The sequence below is a fragment of the Hoplias malabaricus genome, chromosome 10, assembly GCF_029633855.1.
Source record: "Hoplias malabaricus isolate fHopMal1 chromosome 10, fHopMal1.hap1, whole genome shotgun sequence".
NCBI classification, from domain to species: Eukaryota; Metazoa; Chordata; class Actinopteri; order Characiformes; family Erythrinidae; genus Hoplias; species Hoplias malabaricus.
Window position 1 is genome coordinate 31,838,108 of NC_089809.1, and position 21,442 is coordinate 31,859,549.

At 39.5% G+C, this 21,442-nt stretch overlaps 1 protein-coding gene across 1 annotated transcript in view; it reads left to right on the forward strand.

Moving 5' to 3' along the window:
* The window catches only part of cdkal1 (CDK5 regulatory subunit associated protein 1-like 1), a 293,873-nt gene extending 273,108 nt beyond the window's left edge, over positions 1-20,765 (forward strand). The window contains exons 13-15 of the mRNA XM_066683019.1: positions 2,978-3,061; positions 6,721-6,885; positions 20,216-20,765. Of these exons, the coding sequence (XP_066539116.1) occupies positions 2,978-3,061; positions 6,721-6,885; positions 20,216-20,377 (411 nt within the window). The 3' untranslated portion in view covers positions 20,378-20,765. The remainder of the gene's footprint in view (positions 1-2,977; positions 3,062-6,720; positions 6,886-20,215) is intronic.
* Positions 20,766-21,442: the final 677 nt, after the last annotated feature.

The following is a 21,442-nucleotide window of genomic DNA, read 5'->3' on the forward strand; positions in this document are numbered from 1 at the left end:
AGTCACTCTCTCACACACCTGTGGACACTTAAATAGCCAGTTCACATATCAGCATGTGTTTTAGATTGTGTGAAGAAAACAGAAGCACCTTGTGAAAAAAAAAAAACCCATGCTGACACAGCGAGAACACACCCGAAGCACTCTTCACAGACAGTCACCCGAAGTGGGGTTTGAACTTTATTTAAAATGGGGGTTGTACATATTTAAACTTCTAAACTAAATTAAATCTTTTTTCCACATTATCCAGGAACTGCAGATCTGTTAAAACAGAATGCAAATTAAATTTAAATGGTGCCAAATGTATTATATTTAGTATGTGATTAAATATTATATTGTGTATATGCACTTGAATTATACATTAAAAATAAAAGAAAGTCTGCCTTAAACAGAAGGCTTTATTCTTCCTCTCATATTAAAGAAAGAACATTAGTACCTTCACATATCACACCAAGTAAACTCAGTCCAGTTGAGTTGTGGTGAGATGTGAGCCATCAGATTCCACTCCTTTCAAATGCAAAATTACAAATTTCTCTCACAAAATGTATCTTTGCAGAACTCAAAGAATCCAGGAACAAATCTAGCTTTCAAAAAATATATCCAGAACCTCAATGACAAATGCAGTGTTCCATGAAAATGCCCTCGAGTGTCTACAAATTTAATAATTATGCACAAAGCAAGGTCCATAAAGACGTGAATGAACGAGTTTGGTGTGGCCTACACAGAGTCTTGACCTTAACCCAATATAACCTTTGGAGACTGTGAGGCAGACCTTCTCGTCCAACATCAGCGTCTGACCTCACAAATGCGCTTCTTTAAGAATGGTCAAAAAAAACCTTGCGGAAAGCCTTCCCAGAAGAGCTGGAGCTGTCTTAGTGGCAAAGGGGTGTGCCAACATTATATTAAACCCTTTGTCACTCACGTTCATACGTGTGTAAAGCAGACAAGTGAATACTTTTGGCAATATAGTGTTTTTTATGTATACACACACACCAGCCAATCAACCATAAACTTATGACCAGGTCCTTGTTTCTACACTCACTGTCCATTCTACAGTGGCACTACTAGACTTTAGGTTCTATATTTATATATTTCATAATTCACCACACACATTTCACAGTTGTTTCTAATTTCATATCGAACATCATTTTGTATATAAAACAAAAAGCAACAAAGACCCTGTGTGTTATTTTTGTGAAAGTGCTCTTTAAAAAAGAGAAAAAAAAAAAAAAAAACTGAGTGCATTCAATTTACAGCTTTGATTTTCTTTCTTTCCTCTCAGTCAACACTGAAGCACAGTAACACATTCACTGCCACTCAGTCCTGAAGTCTAATGGACGGCCAACAATAAGCTATTTTCAACAGAATTTAGTTTCCATGCCAACCGGTTTCTTCTGCACACCCCCCCCCCCCTCCAACCCCTACCTCCATTCAGTAAGTTGTGCTGTTAATTGGCTCGTCAGGAAGGACATAATGTTTTGATCGTATGAAAAACACTTACGAATAGTATTACAGAAGAGGAATGGAATCAGATACAGCGCTTGTTTTATTATTATTTTTTTTCTACATTGTATTTTTCCCCCATCTTTATAAATATGAATAATCAGAGCAGTGGTGGCCTGGGCATGTTTTTCCAGCCTGCTGGAAATTAACACGTTAATGATGTGAAACTTATTTGCTTATGTGCTCTCTCTTGCGCCCCTTTCTATCATCCTCTCTCTCCGCCTGAGACCACTTATTAAAAAATAAATAAATAAATATACATCCAATTTAGGCTTCAACCGTGGGCCCTAAATGCCACATTTTTACAAGCTAATAAAAAGCATGTTTGTGCTTTCATGACCAGCAGGCATTAAAAACAGGCCAGAAACACTGCACTTGTTCAGGTTAGGGGTTGGCAGTATTACAAAAATATAACATCACAGTACATCAAGCCACTTTTACAGTCCAGTGTGCAAAATGGTGCATTTCCGTAGCTCCCATGTGTACACAGGGTTACACAGCTTTTACCCTGAAATCCAAAACCAAACTTGAAAATAAACTACATGGGTTACTATCAAATGTCGATTCTCCACTGATTTTTTACCTGCTCTCCTTGACTCTACTCATTTGATTCCCAAATGGCTTCACACTGTAAAGCCCCCCCCACCCCTCCCAAAATGTATTCAGAGACCTCACACAACACTCTCTAAACTGAACCGTGGGCTTTGGAAACCACAGCAATGACAGTGGTAATGTTAAGCTTTGTTTACTTATTGTGTATATGCGGGTTTTGTTGTGGAAAGTAGAGTAGATGCCATGCAGCAGACAGCAGTCTAAGGCTTGGTCTGTAATCTGCATGTTGTATGTTTTGAATCCAGGCAATGCTTCAGCCGTCTGAGGCCAGGAATCCTAGAGAGCTCAGAGGGCCTGGCTCACTGGAGGTTAGAACGCCCCTGATGCCAGTGTATGGGGGTTTATCAGGTGGCGTGACAGATGTGGACAGTTTGTGTGATTAAACCCTTCAGTTGCATTGCATCAGAGCAATTTGGAAAAAGAAATGTGAAGAAGTGGTGGGCTGACCTCACGTGTTTATTAGGAAGCACATTCTCACGTTTGCTCCTCTGAGGCTGGTGTAATGGAATGTAGGTTCATTGAGAACAAACTTAAGAATAAACAAAAACAACTCTATTAGTATAATGTACTGTAATGATACTATTGATTTCAGAATGGGGCTATGGCTGTGTATAAGCGTGTAAAGACATGTGATGTGGATGAGAACTTAAGGTCGGATGATAAGGACCAGACAGAACAAGCATTTGACACATTATTGACAAAGCTTTACCCTCCTGTATATGAAAGCTGATTTCAAATAAAAGCACAGCAAAGATATTTTTAATAAACTGGACGATAAAAACATTATTCATAGATGCACAGATGTAGACTATCAAGAATAAATGGATGTGTTCTTCATTGCATTTCTCTCTGTCCTCGTTCACAGGTTGGTGAAAGGCAGTATGTGTTGGTCACTGAGGAGTCTTTCGATGCGCAGTACCACGTCGCTCACAACAAATTCTATGAACAGGTAAGACCGTAAGTGCTTTTAATTCTCAGGGATTGTAACTTCTGATGAAAGGAATGATACATTTATGTCTTAAACCGAGAGAGACATGCAGCATCAGTGTTAATATAATGAGACTGGTACATTAAATATATGCATGTGTATTTAGATGTTTGTGGGAGCCAGATGTGGATCATTTTGATGTTCTGGTGATATTTCTCCCAACCCTTCTGTGGAGATTGTCAAAGAAGATAAATCTGTTGTTTTGGTTGTAATGTTAGAGCTGGATTAGGTGCAGATTTATAACATTTACATCCTGTTATACAGAGAACAAGAACAAGAACATGGGAACAGGACAAGGGTGTATGTGTGTTGTATTGTTTTCTTTTTTAATCATACATACGGGCAAAAATTTGGATGCCCCTTGTCAAATTCCTTTTTTTTTTTGCCCCTTTTTCTTTTTCTTTAGCAAATCCTGGCATTTAAACTTTTGCCTACGACAAATGTGTAGTTTCAACATGTGCCTTAAAAAGCACAAAGAATAAGGAATTAATTAAAAATGAATGTATAAATAAACCTACCACAAAACTGAACTCTACTTCACATTGCTTCAAAGTAACCTTGTAAAAATTCACTCTCAGACATCTTCAAATAAATCAATTTACCTGTGTTAGCAATCATCAAAACCTTGTTTGAAGTTGTGCTGTTAGGGGTGGAGGGGGGCGGAAGGAAACCCAGGTATATATTTTTGCCGTGTGGTCTCCAGGCTATAATCTCTCTCTCTCTCTCTCTCTCTCTCGCTCGCTCGCTTGTTTTCTCTCTCTCTCTTATGCACTCTCTGTCACTCACTCTCTTATTCATTCTCTCCTACCCATGGGTTTTTTTTTTTTTTAAGGATGAATACATTTTCTAATATTTGGGATTATTTTATGAGGGTGTGTCACTTTTAGATTTACGCTAGGGTAATGGCATGTTAAATGGCAACATTCATTCACAAACCTCTTAAATGATATACCCTAATTATAAGAGGCTGGAGGAAGGGAAGACCACTCGGCCAAAGTGTCGTGACTGAGAGTGCAGGGCTTTGCTCTGCTTGGGTCACTCGGGTCACACGTCCAGGCAGCCACCATTGATCGTTCTATTATGGGAGCTAACAAAAGCCCATCTCCAGAGCCATCGATTGAAGTGAGCATGGATGCTCTAATCTAGGATGCAAGCTGTCGCTGCTGTGCACCCCCCATCCACCGCAACCTTTTTTTTTTTATTTCCGCCCCCTTCTCAACCTTGATCCTTGATCCTGCCATTCAAATTGGCTCTGTTCTCCAGAGTCCTTGGGATGTGACTGACCATGAAGGAGACGGAGATGGGTTTTCTCAGTGGCTGGCCATCTCTGTGACCCACGAAGAAATCACGGGATCTCTAGCCTGATGTTCCCACCACTGCTAATGCCTGAGATATTGGTCATTAGTGAGGGCTATGTAGTAGCTCAGGATTTATTTAAACTCCCTTTACCTCATACACATTCTTTAAACCTTATTGTGCATCCAGTATAAGGGTTTATAAGGCAATGGGATTATTTTATAGTAATGTATTAAAGACCACTTTTTGGATAAGAGCGGTATTTACTTCTCTGGGCCTTTTTGGTCACTTTCATATTTAATAGAAATGTGTTTTAAGTCTCTGTATTAAGTGTTTGCAGTTACATTTATTACGTTACATATTTAACAGAACTAAGTTTGTCTATATATAGGACTGATTTATATATTTTATTAAATAGACTGAAATCATGTGTCCATACACTGAAGGAAAACTCTCTCTATATATATGAAACAAGTGGCAGTTTCATAATTTCTAGGACTTCTCATGTGCAGACATGATCAGAGGTTCATTAGTGGATGTTTGCTGTGTCTATGCTGTGTGTATCATGGTACCTGTCCTTGTCAGGTTGATAGAGAAGGCAAAGGAAATGTAAATGTTTCATCTTGCTCTCAAAATGCTAATTTTATGATTTGAAAGGTAGTTGACAGGAGAAAAGCTATGTTGGAGCAGATGAATCACAACACTCTCTAAGCTCCACTATTCCTTTCATGTAGGTGGTTTCCCCTTTGCTAGTAGTTATCCAGGGCTTAGCTCTCTTGGGTAACGAGTGATGTCAAATGTAAAACCCTATAGATCCTAACCACACAGGCTATTTAACCCAACTCTCCTTATCCATTGCCATCTGTCTTCTTTTGGCCCCATTGTAGGGAGCCACTAATCCTCTTCTGTGTTTTAGTGGCCACTGGCAGTAGAGTCAGTGACCACACAGTATCCGTTAAAACAAGACGCTCACATGCTGGTCATTTACCAGTTAAACAAGTAACTACCATCTTTTATCCTTTTGACCAAATTTTAACACCCTATAAACTAGAAAATAAGTACATCGTATTTATTTTATTGGAATGGCTGTTACTTCTGTGAGCTTATGTGGATGTTTACTGCATTTATTTTAATGGTTAAGGCAGAAATATCTGCGTTTTATGTGGGATTTTAAATTTGTGAACATAGAAATTGGTGTCTGTAAGAACAAAGCGTTAAAGAAAGGTGTAGGGGCTCATAATGTGAGGTTGAAGATGGCAGCCCTGTTTTTATTGAACATTATTGATCTGGACTCTCTCATATAACTCTGGGCATGTGGAGATCGATGATGTTTAAGTTTCGCTGGAGCTCTTACACACACAGGATGTGTTAAAGAATATTTTGAGCCTTAGATAAAGAGTGAAAACAGTGTGTTACGAGTGTTAGGTGAATGCTGTTGGTCATTTTTAGAAAAGGAAAATGGCTTGGATTTCTTTTGCATTATGTCATGTTTAAACACAGTGCTCTACATCCTAATATTTCAGAAACAAACACTAATAAATTCATTACATATGGGTTTCTTTTTAGGAATTCGTTAGAATTTTGCAGGATTCCTATAGGTTAAATTGCCAATGTGTGCTTGTTAAATATATGAAAAAACATAAATATATGAAAACAATACATTAATGCATTTTTACGGTATTTAATTTTTTAAGATTTGATAAATGAGATCAGACACAGTTCACTAGCATGACTGTAGGACACTGTTTTAAAATTGCATGTATGGTTTTATTTTTATTTTATTTAATTTGTTATTTATAACATTTTACTGCAGCTCATCTGATTCCCTATGTAATGATGATATTCAAAATATGCTCAGAAAAGCCTATACAGGTCCTCGGGTTACGTCAGTCCCGAGTTACGATGTTTCGTGGTTACGACACATCTCCCATTTACTGTATAAATCCTTGTTTCGACTTAAGTGGTTTTGTGTCGTAAATGTCGTAACGTGAACTTCGTGTTTGGTGTGCGCAGCGGAAGAATACACGGTTACGCGTCTCGGGACAGAGTTGAAAATTACTGTGTTAGGATAGGATAAGTGCTTACAGTATGTACGTATATTCCGACTTACACCAAAAATCGGTTTACGACGCGACGTAGGAACGGATCAACGTCGTAAGTTGAGGACCCCCTGTATTGTTATCATTTATTGTAATAACAATCTTAAGTCATCATGTGGCACACCTCATATATTTTTTGCGTTTGTGCTTATGTGTGGGAGCTCTTTGCCACCCCGTTTCTTCTGCTGTTTGACTGTTTCACTGATCTGTTCTCGGTATGCACAGGTCCTGGTTCCCAAGAATCCTGAGTTCAAAGGAAAGATGATCGAGGTGGACATCTATGAGGCAGGGAAGCATTTCATGCGTGGCCGTCCAGTGGAGGATGCCAGGGTCATCACACCCTCCATCACTCAGCCCCTGCCAAAAGGAGAAGTGTCCGGTCTTTCTCAGGTCAGTATGATCCTCACTGAGCGATCAGCAGCAGCAGGTCTAGGACGGACTGTGATCTTGACCCTGAGTTGTTGGTTTAAGATAGTTTATCATATGGAATCTAGGTTTCATCTGTTGTCCAATATTCATATCCTTCAAACCGCCATCTTTCGGCCTATGGATGTAATTTAATTGTCCCTACATGACTTTGGACTTTGAATAAACAGGCTAATGCTTCCTGCTCACAGAAATGCATTTAGGTCTGAATAGAGTTGGGGCCAGTGCTTACATTGCTTTAATGAATATGACTCCAGATGCATCACATCCAGAGATATTGTGCAGTAAAGGCACACACAGTATAAGTGCATTTTCAAAGGTACAGTAAAATAAAAAGCATAGCATTGAAACTAGCTGTATTGAATAAATGCAACAAAAATGGAATATGATACAGTTATGTTCCCTCATTAAATGTACTGATCTCATACTCTTGAGAGTACCACCACAGTGTGACAGTGAAGTACACTACCAAAATGACAAAGAAAATGTACTTAAAATAGAGGTTTAATTAAAATATGTGAAGACAAACCCACAAATGCATAGCATAAGTTTATAATAGCGAAAAATTGTGGGCTTCCAACAGTCCACATGCAAATTTATACATTCGGGCACCAGGTAAAGAGATGCAATTGGTATAATATAATACCCTTTGTGTATTTGCAGTACTGCTTTTATTTGGAGGTCTGTTAGATGCTAACTGTACTTTGTTGCCTTCTACTGAGCAATGACGTAGCTGAATCTATCTGTCTATAAACATTCATTACTATAAAAGACATATTCACATATATATTTGAAGACATATTCAGTCAGTTTTTTGCAAAACACAAACAAACAAAAAAAAACTTACCCACACATTGATGACACTTTTCACAATATTTACGGAGGCTAATATCAAGTGCCATGAGTTTGTGTAGTGTCATGCAGCACTATGAATACTGACCGTTAGTACAGTGTTACCAAGTGTACAGTTTTGTCGGTGTGAGAAAGACAGAGGGACAGAAGTAACCGTGTGTTCCCAGGAGAATGAAACACTGCTGGTGGTCCACTGTAGTCTTTCTGTGTCACTGCTGTTGGATGAGTGTAAATAGTGAAGCAGCTTTCACAGGGTCACACTGCTCTGAGTTCATGTTTCCATTCCACTCCATTAGGCCGTCTCTCTATAAAACCCCTCCACATTTCCTCTCTGTTCTTCTCCCTTCTCTCTCTGACCTGCACAGAAGAAACCGAATCATCACTGACCTCAAGAGGTCAAACGATCTCTCCTCTCTTGGTCGGCTCGGACAGCAGCTCACTGTTCTCTAACTTATGCTGCATGGTGTGTGATGGACCAGCAGCATGCTCAAGATAATATTCTCTCTCTCTCTCTCTCTCTCTCTCTCTCCCTCTCCCTCTCATCCCCATGCCAGAACCAGCCATAAAAGCTGATGGAGTGTGAAATTAAAATGTGTATCACATTTCAGTGTCCTCACCGCTGTCTCTTCAACGCAGATGTGTGTGTGTATCCCCCCTTACAAAAAAATAACACGGCAGCCACAGATTACCATAGGAATGACAAAAAGTGACAGTTAAGCCAGCCATGTAATTCCCAAATTACTCATGGAGGACAGCTAGTTTCCCTTCTACCTCATTCACAGACACAATGCACCATGCAATGAGGTTAGCTCTGTTTTGTAGTGTTGGTGTTAATGCTATTTTTTTAAAAAAATAATAAAATCTAATGTTGTGCTTTTAAGCCAACAGTTAAAGCAGAGATGCTCAAAGTAACTTTAAGAATTTGAGCTCCTGGATGCTATCCTGTGTCTCAAAGCTTTATTCGAGATTATTTGTGTATTCTCATTGTTAGCTGCGGTCATTTCGTTATATACAAGTCAACCAAAGGACACATCAGAAGCACTACAAGCAGAAAACGTGGTGTTCAGAAAAGCAAATTTGTAGGTCTAGTGTTTACAGCATGGAAGCTTGCTATAGCAATAACTAATCAAGTTGAAACTTATAAAGGTTTAAATTGACATGATCTGAAACATCAGCAGATGCTGTGCCTTAGTGAGTGAAATTGCAATCTAAACTGCATATTTGCTTCTAAATGTTGCCATCCTTCCTGTAAATACTGCATTTTTAAATGATTATCACTTTGTGAATTCAGCCAGAAGCAAGATGGTGTTATAAACCGGACTCCACTGCAGGTTTTGGAAGAATGCTATTGCTGTAACCACTGCACAAAACTGGCACAAGTGGAAACAAAAAGTTATCTTATTTAAGGTGTATTTTGTGTCTCAGCTTTGACGCGTGAGATGAGATGAACTTGAGTCTCCATGTCTTCTTGGAATTCCTTTAGATTCACTATTATCTCTAATTTACCACAATGATGGAAAAGTATCTGATAAATATTGCTTATATTTTATTCAGTTTTACTCACAATGTGTAAAATAAAATAATTTAAAAAAAATGGAAAAGGCACAACTCTGTAGCAAACATGGCTTTGAAAATCATCAGCACCTAAAGGAGCTTTGCAGACAGGTCGTGTTAACAGGACAGCTTGGCAGCTTTTCCACACTCAGCAGTTTTGCATTTTCATGTTTTTTTTTTTTCCCCCCCAAACGAGAAAAAAAGCTTGCATCAACAGCCTCTCTGTCGTGCACACATTTACATGTCAAATATAAAAGAGGAGGGCGAGGCAGGCAGACAGACTGATAGTGGAGCGAGAAGGCTTTTAATGTGATTTATTGAAGTGTGGACTTATTTAAGGGGAAGCGGATATGGGAGGGGCTGAGTGTCCAGGTGTGTGGATGTCCTCTGGCGCTGCGGAGTCACTTCTCAGAATCTGCACTCTCTGACCCCTGCTACTTCTGACATAGCATTGTCACTGCTGTAGCAACACTGAATAACGGCAGAGGAATCAGTGATTGATTGCAGTGAAAGATACTGCAAAGTGCTGTTCTCTAGCAAAATGAACGGGAAGGTGATCAGTTTAACTTCTTTAACTGATCTATCACTGTCAGGTTTTTTTGGCTTGTTTTTTTTATTACTTTTTTTAAATGTTATTTATATTTTTAGAAAGCCCAGTTATTAAAAAGATCTTTATATCTGCTATTAAAATGCAAGTCTCCTCTGTAAACAGAATCATTTCTGGCCGGGAAACCACAGTTGACTACATTATTGTGTGTAAGGCTGGTACATGAGTGTTTCTGGGATTTACTGCTTCAGTGTCAGATTATTAGGTTTATCCATCATTAAAGCTGAGTGTTATTGAAGGCTAGAGGATGACTAACTCAAGCAGTGCAAAACAAACACAATAACGATTTATAGTTTTCGGATTCTGATACCAATATGATACCAAAAGCCATGTGGCTCAAAGCTTAACCATTAAAATAGTACTTTAAATGAGCCATTTTTAAAGCTAGCTTTTCATTTAAGATTAGCAAAAAGTAGGACTCCACAGAAAAAAGTACATAGTAAACAACAAGTCAGCACACATTGCAAATGTGTGATTTTACATGATAGATCAGCGTCAGAGTTTAATAGGATTCGTTCTTTATTCCTCTAAACTGTCCAGTCCACCATTTTGGGGTTATATCAGCCCAGTACTACTTACAGTTTTCTGATTAATTCGATGTGCAAAAATACTCATAAAAATTAATTTAAAAATGTTTATTAAAGGTGGTTGACTCCACAGATTAGTTACCATCAATGTAACATCTACAGAAAAGAGTGCAGACACATTTACACCAGTGTGTTGCTCAAATACCAATTCAGTATCTGAACCAGTCTGGTCACAAATGAAAAATGTAATGTATGTGGTATGTAAACATCATCCGAATGTGTGAACACAAGCATTTCTCTGGCTTTTTTTCTGTGCTCTGTTTAGTCAACACGCAAACTAATTCAAATGCCAACAGAGCGGCTCTTTCTTCTTCCAGCCTTTGCTTTCAAGATCCTGAGCCAATCACCATATCGACTTGGAACAGCGTGACCTTGAGTTTCATGCCTCGGGTCAATTAGTAACTCCTCTCTGAGCGCTGGTGGTGGGGGATGGCTGAAGCAAGTTTGCGCTGTAAACAGGGGAATGGGAGCCGTGTTTGTGAAGCGCCTAAACAAACCATGGTGTGATAAGTGGGGGCTGGAGCAGTGTGTGTGTGTGTGTGTGTGTGTGTGTGTGCGCGCATGTGAGAGAACAGAACTGAAACACTGCATTTCTGACACTTCACTCCCCGCCTCTGCTATTTATACACGGGCGTTTGGTGGGCCATCTTTTATTTTCCCTTGAGTACAGCTTTTGTTTACTTATTAATTTATATATATTCTCTTCATACTTGAATAGAAGTGTTAATTGTGTGATAATTGACAGGTCAGTGAGGACTAATTGGACCTCCCTAAAGATTCCTATAGAGCTGAGGATGCAGAATTGACATATTTCAGCAACTTTTTGTCCTTTTATGTGTTTTGTCCTTAATGATTATGCAAAAGCAGTGTGGTGCTTGAAAGTTTGTTTACCCTTTGTAATGTTCTATATCTCTGCTAAATACGACCTAAAACAGCATCAGAAGTCCTAAAAGTGGGTAAAGAAAATCCATCCAAACAAATACTTTTGAATGATCCTATCTTACATATTCATGTGTGGCAAAAGAATATAAGCTTTGCTCTCAGTATCTGTTGTGACACTTGAGATTTATATGCTGGAATGCTGAGTGTTTTTTTACAGACATAATGCTTCTCATTTAAACCAGTAATGTAGACCATCTGTCCACATTTTTCCAGTGGCCTTCAGGCTTGTCCTCTTGATCCTCAGCAAATGGCAGACGAGCAGCAATGTTCTTTTTGGAGCACAGTGACTTTCTCATTGCAAGCCTGCCATGTACACCACTGTTGTTCAGTGCTCTTCTGTTGGTGGAGTCCTGAATATTAAAAATAGCTGAGAGGTCTTTATGCACTTACAAGTTGCCCTAGGGTTTTTTTCTTTTGGTGACCTCTCAGATTATTACATGCCTTGCACTTGGAACTTGTTTGGTCAACCGCTGCTGGGGAGAGCAGCAACACAAATTTGTTTTATTGCTCTTTGTTTATGTTCTTTTAGGACTTGAGTGAAAATCTGATGATGATTAAGTTTATGCAGAAACAGAGACTATTCTAAAAGGTTACAATTTTCAAGCACAAATCTATGTAAATAAGATTTAGTACATTTTTTAAAATAAAATAAATAAATATAGATGGGCCGGTTAGAATACTTATTTATTAAAATACACACAATCTCTCTCTGTTTCTCTCTGCATTGTAGCATTTATCTTGCATTTCCCCCTACTTTTGTCCACAGAACGCATAATGTTATTCCAAGGACCTCCTTAATGCATCTGTGGTCAATTCTGTCCCCAGGAAAGCCAGGGCAACTTGTAGTGAGTGGTCTTGGCCTCATGAATGCATAAACTGGAGTCTGGCCATTAATCACTGTATCTTTTCAAACACAGAGAGAGAGATCAAGAGAGGTCCACAAAACTCTGCATTCTTTAGCTCTGTAGTGGGTGACCCAGCTCACCCAGACTCTGGCCTCCTCTGTTTGCCTGTGTGTATCAGAGCTTTTGGTGCCAAAACACAGCAGCCCGCGTGTGTCATGAAAAGCTTGCTGCACATGGGGCTGAAAAATAAGCGCGCCATTAAAAAGTGTCTAACAGAGGCTCTCCCGCCACTGCGACCCTGCTTTCGTCCATCCCGCTGCTAATGCCTTAATAATTCACTTGCGGTCTCGCCAAACACCTGGAACAGGGGATTAAAAATGATGAAGAGCTTAATTACACCAAACCAGTGCCTATGTGTGTGTATATGTGTGCTTTATTATACAAGCTCTAACACTGTTTTGGGATTTCTGGGCCTTTGCATCATCACACGGCCCTGTGGCCCCAGCTTCCTTTGAGAAAAGCAGCCGTTTGGACGCCTAGTTGACTCCGCAGGGTTCTCGCTGCCAGTTCCAGTCACCAGGCCCATACAGCCAGCTCCAGGCAACGCTCATTCCCATTCTCCTGCCTTTACATCTAATACCATCTCACAGCCTTCTCACAAACACTACAAGAACAATTGGGCTCCATCCAAAGACCCATGCAATTCTTGCAATTTGTTGCTTTGAGGTTGCATAATTCATATATTTTTGAGACAAAATAAAATGTAGGTTGTTTCTTTGAGATGTGCCAGATTACGTAATTTCACTTTACTGTTTACTTAGCTTTTATTGTTATGAATTAATTATAAATTCAGTGCTAGATATGGCTTAGAGATTCAGTTATGATTTTCCAGTATCTCCATGATCCAAGTTTAGAAAACATAAAAATTGAGACCTATATCACAAGATGTGGAGCTGCTGGCAGATCAGACGAAATTTCATGCTCATGGATGCTAAAGAGGGAATCTAATTTAATACAAGTTATCGTGTTTTGTTTTTAGAGTGCCTTACACTTGTGAGTTTATTTACTGTCAGTAATCATATTCATTAATAATAATGTTCATGAATGTAATGTATTAATAATAGTTATGGTAGTTTACTTAGTGTAAACATTTAAAATACAGGGCTAGAATTAAAACGTACACACCTACTTTATACACATTATACCTCAATCTGGCATCAAACAAAAAAATCTATACCATATATAAAGATGGAAAATGCTGTAATGACATGACCCAAACTCATACTAGATTCAGTAATGGAGCTTCCCAGACAATGATACAGTGTTATCATGTTTAATAATTAACTGGTGTGATGATTTAGATGCTCTTGTAACGAGATGACTAAACCCTCATCTCAAACACACACTGTTACCTTAATGTATGAGAATATTCTGTAAGTTTAGTTATAGATGTCTGATAGTTTCCAGCTTTCCCAGTCTATGACTGATTTAGTGATATAGACAGTTCTGGTCTATGGTGATCATTTTTTTTATAATGTAGTGGTTGTTGTTTGTGTTTACTGCAGTAAGTTGTGTATAGGATTCCTCTATTTCAAAAAACAAATCATTCAGTTATTAAATTCAACATTGACTGTGTTACCAAATGAATTCAGCAACAACTGCCTTGAGACACTGAGATCTCCTAATTGACAGACCCTCTCATACATTGGCTGAGTTAATACACGCCGTATCTTGAGCTCTTGCAGGGTCTCACACATCTGTCTTTGGGATTTCCATTTGAAGGAAAAAAGCACACGATTTAGTTAAAAACATACTGGAGGCCCTCGGGCAAGTATGGTTTTTCTGATCAGGAAGACTGGAGATGGAGAGCATGTGTGAATAGGGCTGAGCACTGTCAGTAACTTTATGATATGATGCCTCAGGATGAAATAACTTATGTTACTTGTTAATGTGTAAAGACAATTCAAAAATTATAATAATGCAATGATGAATAATGCTGGGAAAAGTCAGTGACCTTTGGTATTTTTTTTTTTTTTTTTTTTTTTTTTTTTTTTTGCTTTAACATTTTGTTTATCCAAAAAAATTACAATAAAATAGATAAGTAATGTAAGCACTCTGAGAATTGTATTTTAGGAACAATTCACTCTGAAATGCACTGGTCAGAGCTCAAGGAAAAGGAAGAATTATATACATTTTTCATCTGTAAACAAAAAGGCTAACGTGCAGAGATCAGTCAGGATGTGGGCAGTCTCTGAATGTGAGTGTGTGTTTGGGTGTAAAATTAGGTGACCAACATAATATGCACTAACATGTCAAACATACTCCAATCCACCATTACATTATGTCCACCTTCTAGTTTGTACACTCACTGTCCATTCTCCTGGCTCCACTGGCTAACTTTGTAGTTCTGCAGTTACAGGCTGTAGACACATTGTTGTCCTGCATACATTTTTGACCTCCTTTCACCCTGTTCTTCAATTCACAGGTCCCCCACAGAGCCGTTATTAACCCTGCAGTGGCACTGACATCAGTGTTGGAGTGTTTCTTTTGGTACGAGGAGCAAAAACTCCAGCACTTTACAATATCCAAATAGATACCATCTGGCAATATGGAACTAACTAGAGTACACGTCTAACAAAGAGATGAAATAACATGCAGGTTTATAAATGATGCATCGTTCATAAACACAAAGTACTCAGGTAAAACAAACTCAATTTACCTCATTCCTTGCTCTTTGTTTTTGCTGAAGAAATAAAGTTCTGCTGAACTGCTTGCATTTTATACAAAAAAAGGATCCATAAAGTGAAAAAACGCAATCTCTTTTAGTACAGTGTTGATCAATGCTGGGTGTTGTATCGCTCAGAATTTAATACAGTTCAGTTTCACTCTCGCATACACGGCCTTTGTAAAATATTCATAAATAATAACTGATTACATCTGTTTTTCTACGAGGAACTACCATATTAATGAGAAACGGGATGCATTTCCATTTCCATAATCCTTTATAATAATATAAACATTTAACTGTAACACAAATGTGCACCAGTCTTTCGATTAGTACACCAGGCTGAATTCTACTGTTTGTGAACGTGCTTGTGCAAGTATGCGCTTGTTTGTGTCTGTGTTTGGATTATCACCTCGGCAGAGCGGGAGAGTGATGGGGTCCGGATGGCGTCTTAGAAGCTCAGTGGTGGTGTCCTTGATCTTTCTTCACCTCCAGCCAGGCTTCTCAAGCTGCTGCCTGAACACCCGGGCTAGAAGACTGCTGGGTATTGACAGCATTTGATTTGTGTGTGTGAGAGAGAAAGAGAGAAAGGGTGTTGAGCCAAGGTCTTAGTGTGAGGCAGACACGGATCAATGAAGTGTCTGGACAGAGTTCCATGCTGGTGGTCACTGCTGCCGACATCCATCAGAAAGCTCTATAGAGAGAGAGTGTCCTATGGAAACAACGTGACTGATGGCATGCACTGCTCTGGCTTTTTGACCTCAGCTCGCAGATACAGGGGATGACTGAAGTCTCCGCTATTTACTGAACACAGCAGCACCTCAGATTTATGGTCATAGTGATGCTCTTCACCTCTGAATGTGGTAAAAGCATGAGACCATGCTGAAGAAGCTTGCACTGCATGAGGATTAGACAGTCTTTAGGTTTGTAGTTATTCTTCAGGTTGCAGGTCAGTTAAGGGCACTCTATTTAAAACCTCTCGGAGGGGTATGCTTGAGTTTCACGGTGAAGGACCCAACCGTCTTTTTCATCTTCTTGTGAACGCTTGCTTTCAAACACTGAGCAGGTTTGTAAACCAACTTTGGTGCTACCCTGCTTCACTAAGTGGAGGAATTTCTGCTGCATTTTTCTTTATCCATTTTATCCCCTTGCCCTGTGGGTTTTCTTAGTCATTGGTATAAGGGAGTTCAATCACATGGCGTCAAAATTCTTAAACATATAATCCTTACTTGTTTCTTTCTACATTTTTGCTCTCCTCTGAACCCTTTCCTGAAATATCCAATAAATATCCAAATTTAGATTGAAGCTTACATGTGTGCACACTTTGATCATGTTCAAGCATGTGGTGTCTGCAGCCTTCGAGTGCTTGTCTCTTAGAAGCTAAGCTATAAGACATATTCATAGGATAGATTGTGGCTTGCAAGAGACAAAACAGGTAACAAATAACTCAGATCTTCAAGTCGACGAAGCAGAATAGTAGAGAGGAGATTTTGGCTTGTTCAAAAGTTTTAATACACTCTGACTTGCTCCCTGGTGTCCTCCCATCGAGCAGGCTGCTCCTCTGAAGCGCTCTACATTAGTTATGTCCAGCCTCATGTTGGCTTTGTGCATTCTTAGGAACGGAACGGTGCTGAGATTACATTATTACTCTCCGTCAGCCCCCCGCCGCTCTGTTATAGTATCACTGAAGTCGGAATGTGGGCTCTGGCACTCCTTCCCTCAAAACGCCTGGAAGTCTGCTCTCTCTTGCAGAAATAAGGGCTCATCACTGAGTTCTCCGTGGCACTGCTCTGACTGGAAGAGTCCCTCAGGTGTTTTTTTTTTTAAAGCTGCAATAATCATGTTGCATTTAATGAAAATATGTTGACCCTGGTGGTCCAACTTTACTGAACACCTTGATATCATCAAACATATTCTGAGTTGTGTCAGCAGTCATTTCCCTTTGAACATGTCATGTATAAATATAATACATGAAAAGTATCCCTGTTACTTTGCAGCACAGAAGTGATTCCCACAGCTTTGATATGAAGAGAGAGTGTCACGTTCAGTAGGGACTTTGACATGAAGGGAAAATCATAGCAGATAATTCAGATGTAGGACAAAGACATGAAAGATTTTGACCTTGAGAGAGTGTTGGTCACAAAGGAACCCCTACCTTAGTGCTTTTCCGTTCCTGTTTGGGAACCTAACTTGGAACCTTTTACTGACTTTCCACCAGCAAACTTTTGTCTGTGGGTGTGTCGTGCAAAGAAGCACCAGGAGGAGCACAGAGCCTCAAATAAAGAGTTATCTCACAGTGCATCACTGCGATTTACAGGATGTTATATTTAAAGACCATGCGCCTTTTGTTTTTGTTTAACTTGAGGTGCGTTGACTACTTTTCTCTGCTAGTCAGACTGTTCAGAATTGAGAACTGCAAAATCGCTGATGGTGTATCTATGGTTCTTGTCTAAATTGGTGGAAATGAGGGCTGGTTCGCTGGTGTACACCAAAGTTCAAAGAATCCAGCACAGAAGCTGTTCAATAACCTGCAAAACCAGTAGAAAATCACTCTCCTTTGATATGACCGATCAAGACGAGTGTTCCCCCATACAGGCAACCTCCTCCCTGCTCTGGAGGCTGGGGGCGGGGCAAGCTTACGAGCTCACTCAAAGAGCGAACAGCCTTCTCTGCCATAGCTACTATTCCAGTCTCTCACAGGCCTGAAGAGAGAGGACCATGAAAGACATCAGCCACGAATGAACAGCTACGGGTGAGAGATGAGTCAGGGAAAGGAATGACATGAGAGAGATGCTCTCAAGAGCGGAACAAGAAGGATCTTGGGAGTCTATCAGAGATGGAGTTAGATAATGGAGGCCTGGATGGCACGAGCCTACCCTGGTCACCTCTTAGATAATTTTTTGTTGGGGTGTGTAAGTAAGGTTGGTTAAACCAATCCTGGCCATCTTCTTGTAATTGGATTTAACAACTCCGAGCCTCTCAAGGTGATGGCTTAAGAACACTATGCTTTTTCACTATTTTGTCAATTTTCCCTGGCTGGCTGGAAGACGAGCAGATGGCTCTGCTGACTCCCCAACTTTATAAAGACGCAGTGCAGGACTGCTAATGTAAATGCAGATAAACCATCGGTATCAGAGGAGCAATCTCATGATGCATATCTCCACTACCACCTGCTGCAGATTACAATTACCACCACAGTGGATATGAAACACATAAAATGGTCATTCAGATTGATCCTCTATCTTTAATAGCAAAATCACCCCACCTTACACACATGCACTCCATAAATGAACATATTATTGGGTCGGCTGTCAGGGCTGTCCTGCTGGGAGACATCTCTCCATTACACTGTCCCTTATAAATGAGACTTTAATGGGCTAACACATTACAGCAGACTGTACTCCCAATTGCAGCCATTTTATCCAGCAAGGTCTGGCCAAAGAAGCTGGTACTCCATCTTCAGCCATTTCGCACTGTAAATGCGCCGGATCATTTCTGTCAGGAAGATGGTGATGGATCACACCTAATTTCTCCTGCACTCTACCTTGGGAGGGTCCGACAGACTCGCTGAGTTAGTTTGAGATGAGCAGTTTTATACATTGATATCCAAACCTGTTTCATCATTTGCCTTTCAAGGCAAAACCCAGTCCAACCTGAAAGTTTAGTTTTTAACCAGTTAATACTTTGGCACAGTGTGAAGTTTATTTCTTTATTTCTTTTTTGGAACAAGGAGGAAGGTGACATTTCATCATATCACAGTTTTAGTTTTTTTTCCCTGTTCACACTGTGTAACTAATGCAACACCCTTTCACAGCATCATTCCTCTTTTTAACCTGAGGTTATCCACAGTCGACTTAAACAAATGCTTATACGTTAATGTTTGTTTTTCCATTTTAATAATGTAGAGAACAATAATTGAACACTAATGTACAAGCCAGGTGAATAGTGACAGCGCAGGTTATCAGTATGAAGTATATCACATGAATATGGAGATAAGCAGCTCAAGATCATTTAAAGGCTACATTCACGATTGTAAAATAAAATGGAAAATAAAATTCAGATGATGTTTCCTCATCATTTGCAAGTGTTCCCGTCTGTCTGTGTGCTTGAAGCCAGTCTGATATGTTTGCAAATCCCTGGTGTCATTAAACAAGGTTTTTTTTGTTTGTTTGTTTGTTTTTTTTTTTTTTTTAATAAAATTAAATAATAATAAATTTTAAAAAAATGTTCAGATATGCTAGGCTTCCTCTGTCCCTGATTATGGCAGGGAAATTGCAAAGCACTCTCCAAACCTTGAAAATCATGAAATGAGACGGATATATTTAAATGATCGGTGGGGGTGGGTGATATTGACTTATTTTTGCTGTTTCCGATTATATAGGCAGAAACCCACTCTAAATTTATGAGACTGCTAACTGCATGCAGTTACAAATCAGTTTCTGTGGTAATTTAAACAGTGAATAATAACTTACAGGCGAGTTCAACTTCAGCCATGCACCAACAACAGTGGTTTTACTCCTCAAACATCCTGTGATGGTCCTTTTAGGGTCCTGACCATTAAATAACAGGCTGAATCTGGCCAAACATCATATGTAGACCAACAAGTGGACTATACAATCTCTAATAGTAGAACTACAAAGTGTTCCTGTGTGGTCAGTTGATCTGAGAGAATGGGCAGAGTGTGTAGAAACAAGCAGGTGGTCATAATTTTATGGCTGATCCGTGTATATGTAATAAATATGGTTTCTCTCAAATGAAAGTAGTAGCAATTAAACTGCATTAGCTACCCATCTTACATTAGCTTTGTTTATTTGTGAGGGTGTGTGAAAATTGATAGAGAATGGGGCCAGTCATTTTAAAACAGCTCCATTGGTCATTGCCAGTATTGTTTAGCACTGCTGTCTGGTTAAGGGCAGTCGTGTACATCTGTTGTAAAAATGGTTTATAGAGTGGCATTCATTTTTTTTTTGTAGATGATTTACAGCTTCATTTAATTCTGTGGTTTGACTGTGATTCAACCTGAACACTTGTGTTTTGTGAACCATTCAGAGCTTGCTGCAATGGTCAGAGAAAGACGTAAAAGGGATAAAAAGGCCTTGTACACAAACAGACTCAAGGTAAGTCTGTGACTTAAATGAATTTGCTTTTTTAAATACTTCCTTTCTGTTTCTTCTTTTCACAGGAATTCAAAGATTCATGTGAGAATGGCTTCCACACCACCTTGGCTTCTTCAGGATTGATTGGTCACTCATGGAAACTGGATGGTGAAGTACTCAAGTTCCTTTCAGTGGGCCTTGCTCTGCTGGCTATAGTAGTGTTTTTTGTTTTTGAGAAACTGCATTGACCCAGAACTGACACTGAATTGGAAGAAGATACAAAACAAAAACTGAAGCTCACTAGTTCCTGGGATTTAGAGTTTACACAAATAACAGGACATTACTGAGTGTGCTTTTATTTTAAAATCAAGTTTCAACATTTTTTGCTTTTGATGTTTTCGTTTTAACTTTTTCTATTGTATGCTTTTCAAGCTACAAGGACAGTTTTAAAGCAGACACATTCAGGTTCCGTTTGATTTTTAATTTAATTTTTTAGCCTGTGTGCCTCTTTTTTGGCAGACAGACACAGAGCAACGTGTTTTTTTCCCTCTGATATTTGTCTGCAACATAAATCAGCCCTATTAAACCAGACTCTGCACACTCTTAACGGTCTCCTTGGTAGTGTTTCTGGAATGTTCTTCTCATAGTGTTTTCAGCAGTGGGAGATTGACTTGTTTATTCTGCCTCCCCCAAACCCTGCATGTGTTTGAAGACCGATATATATCAGATTTAAGGTGAATTTGAGAAAAAAATAAAAATGCAATAATATAATATTTATTCTATGCATAATTTTATAAACACTCAATTTATAAGGGGTTGCACAGTAGCGCAGCAGGTAGTGTCGCAGTCACACAGCTCCAGGATCCTGGGGGTTCAAGTCCCACTCCGGGTGACTGTCTGTGAGGTGTTTGGTGTGTTCCCACTGTGTTCGCATGGGTTTCTTCCGGGTGCTCCGGTTTCCTCCCACAGTCCAAAACACACGCTGGTAAGTGGATTGGCAACTCAAAAGCATCAATTATTGTGAGTGTGTGCCTCCCTGTGAAGGACTGGCACCTCCTCCAGGGTGTGTTACATGCATTACTCTGTGGCCCAAAGACACTGTACCCAGCTCGGTTGTTGTCTGTAAAGTCAAATCTTCTGAGACATCTTTGGATGATAACAGGGCTCCACACTATCCAACTAAACGCAGAAGGACCAGAGCTGTCACTCAGCAGAGGAAATGCCCCCAACTATATCCTTCACATCTCTAACCCTGTCCACATGGGACCTGGCATGAGTTTTGTGTGCCACTGACTGGAGCCCCATAGCAGCCC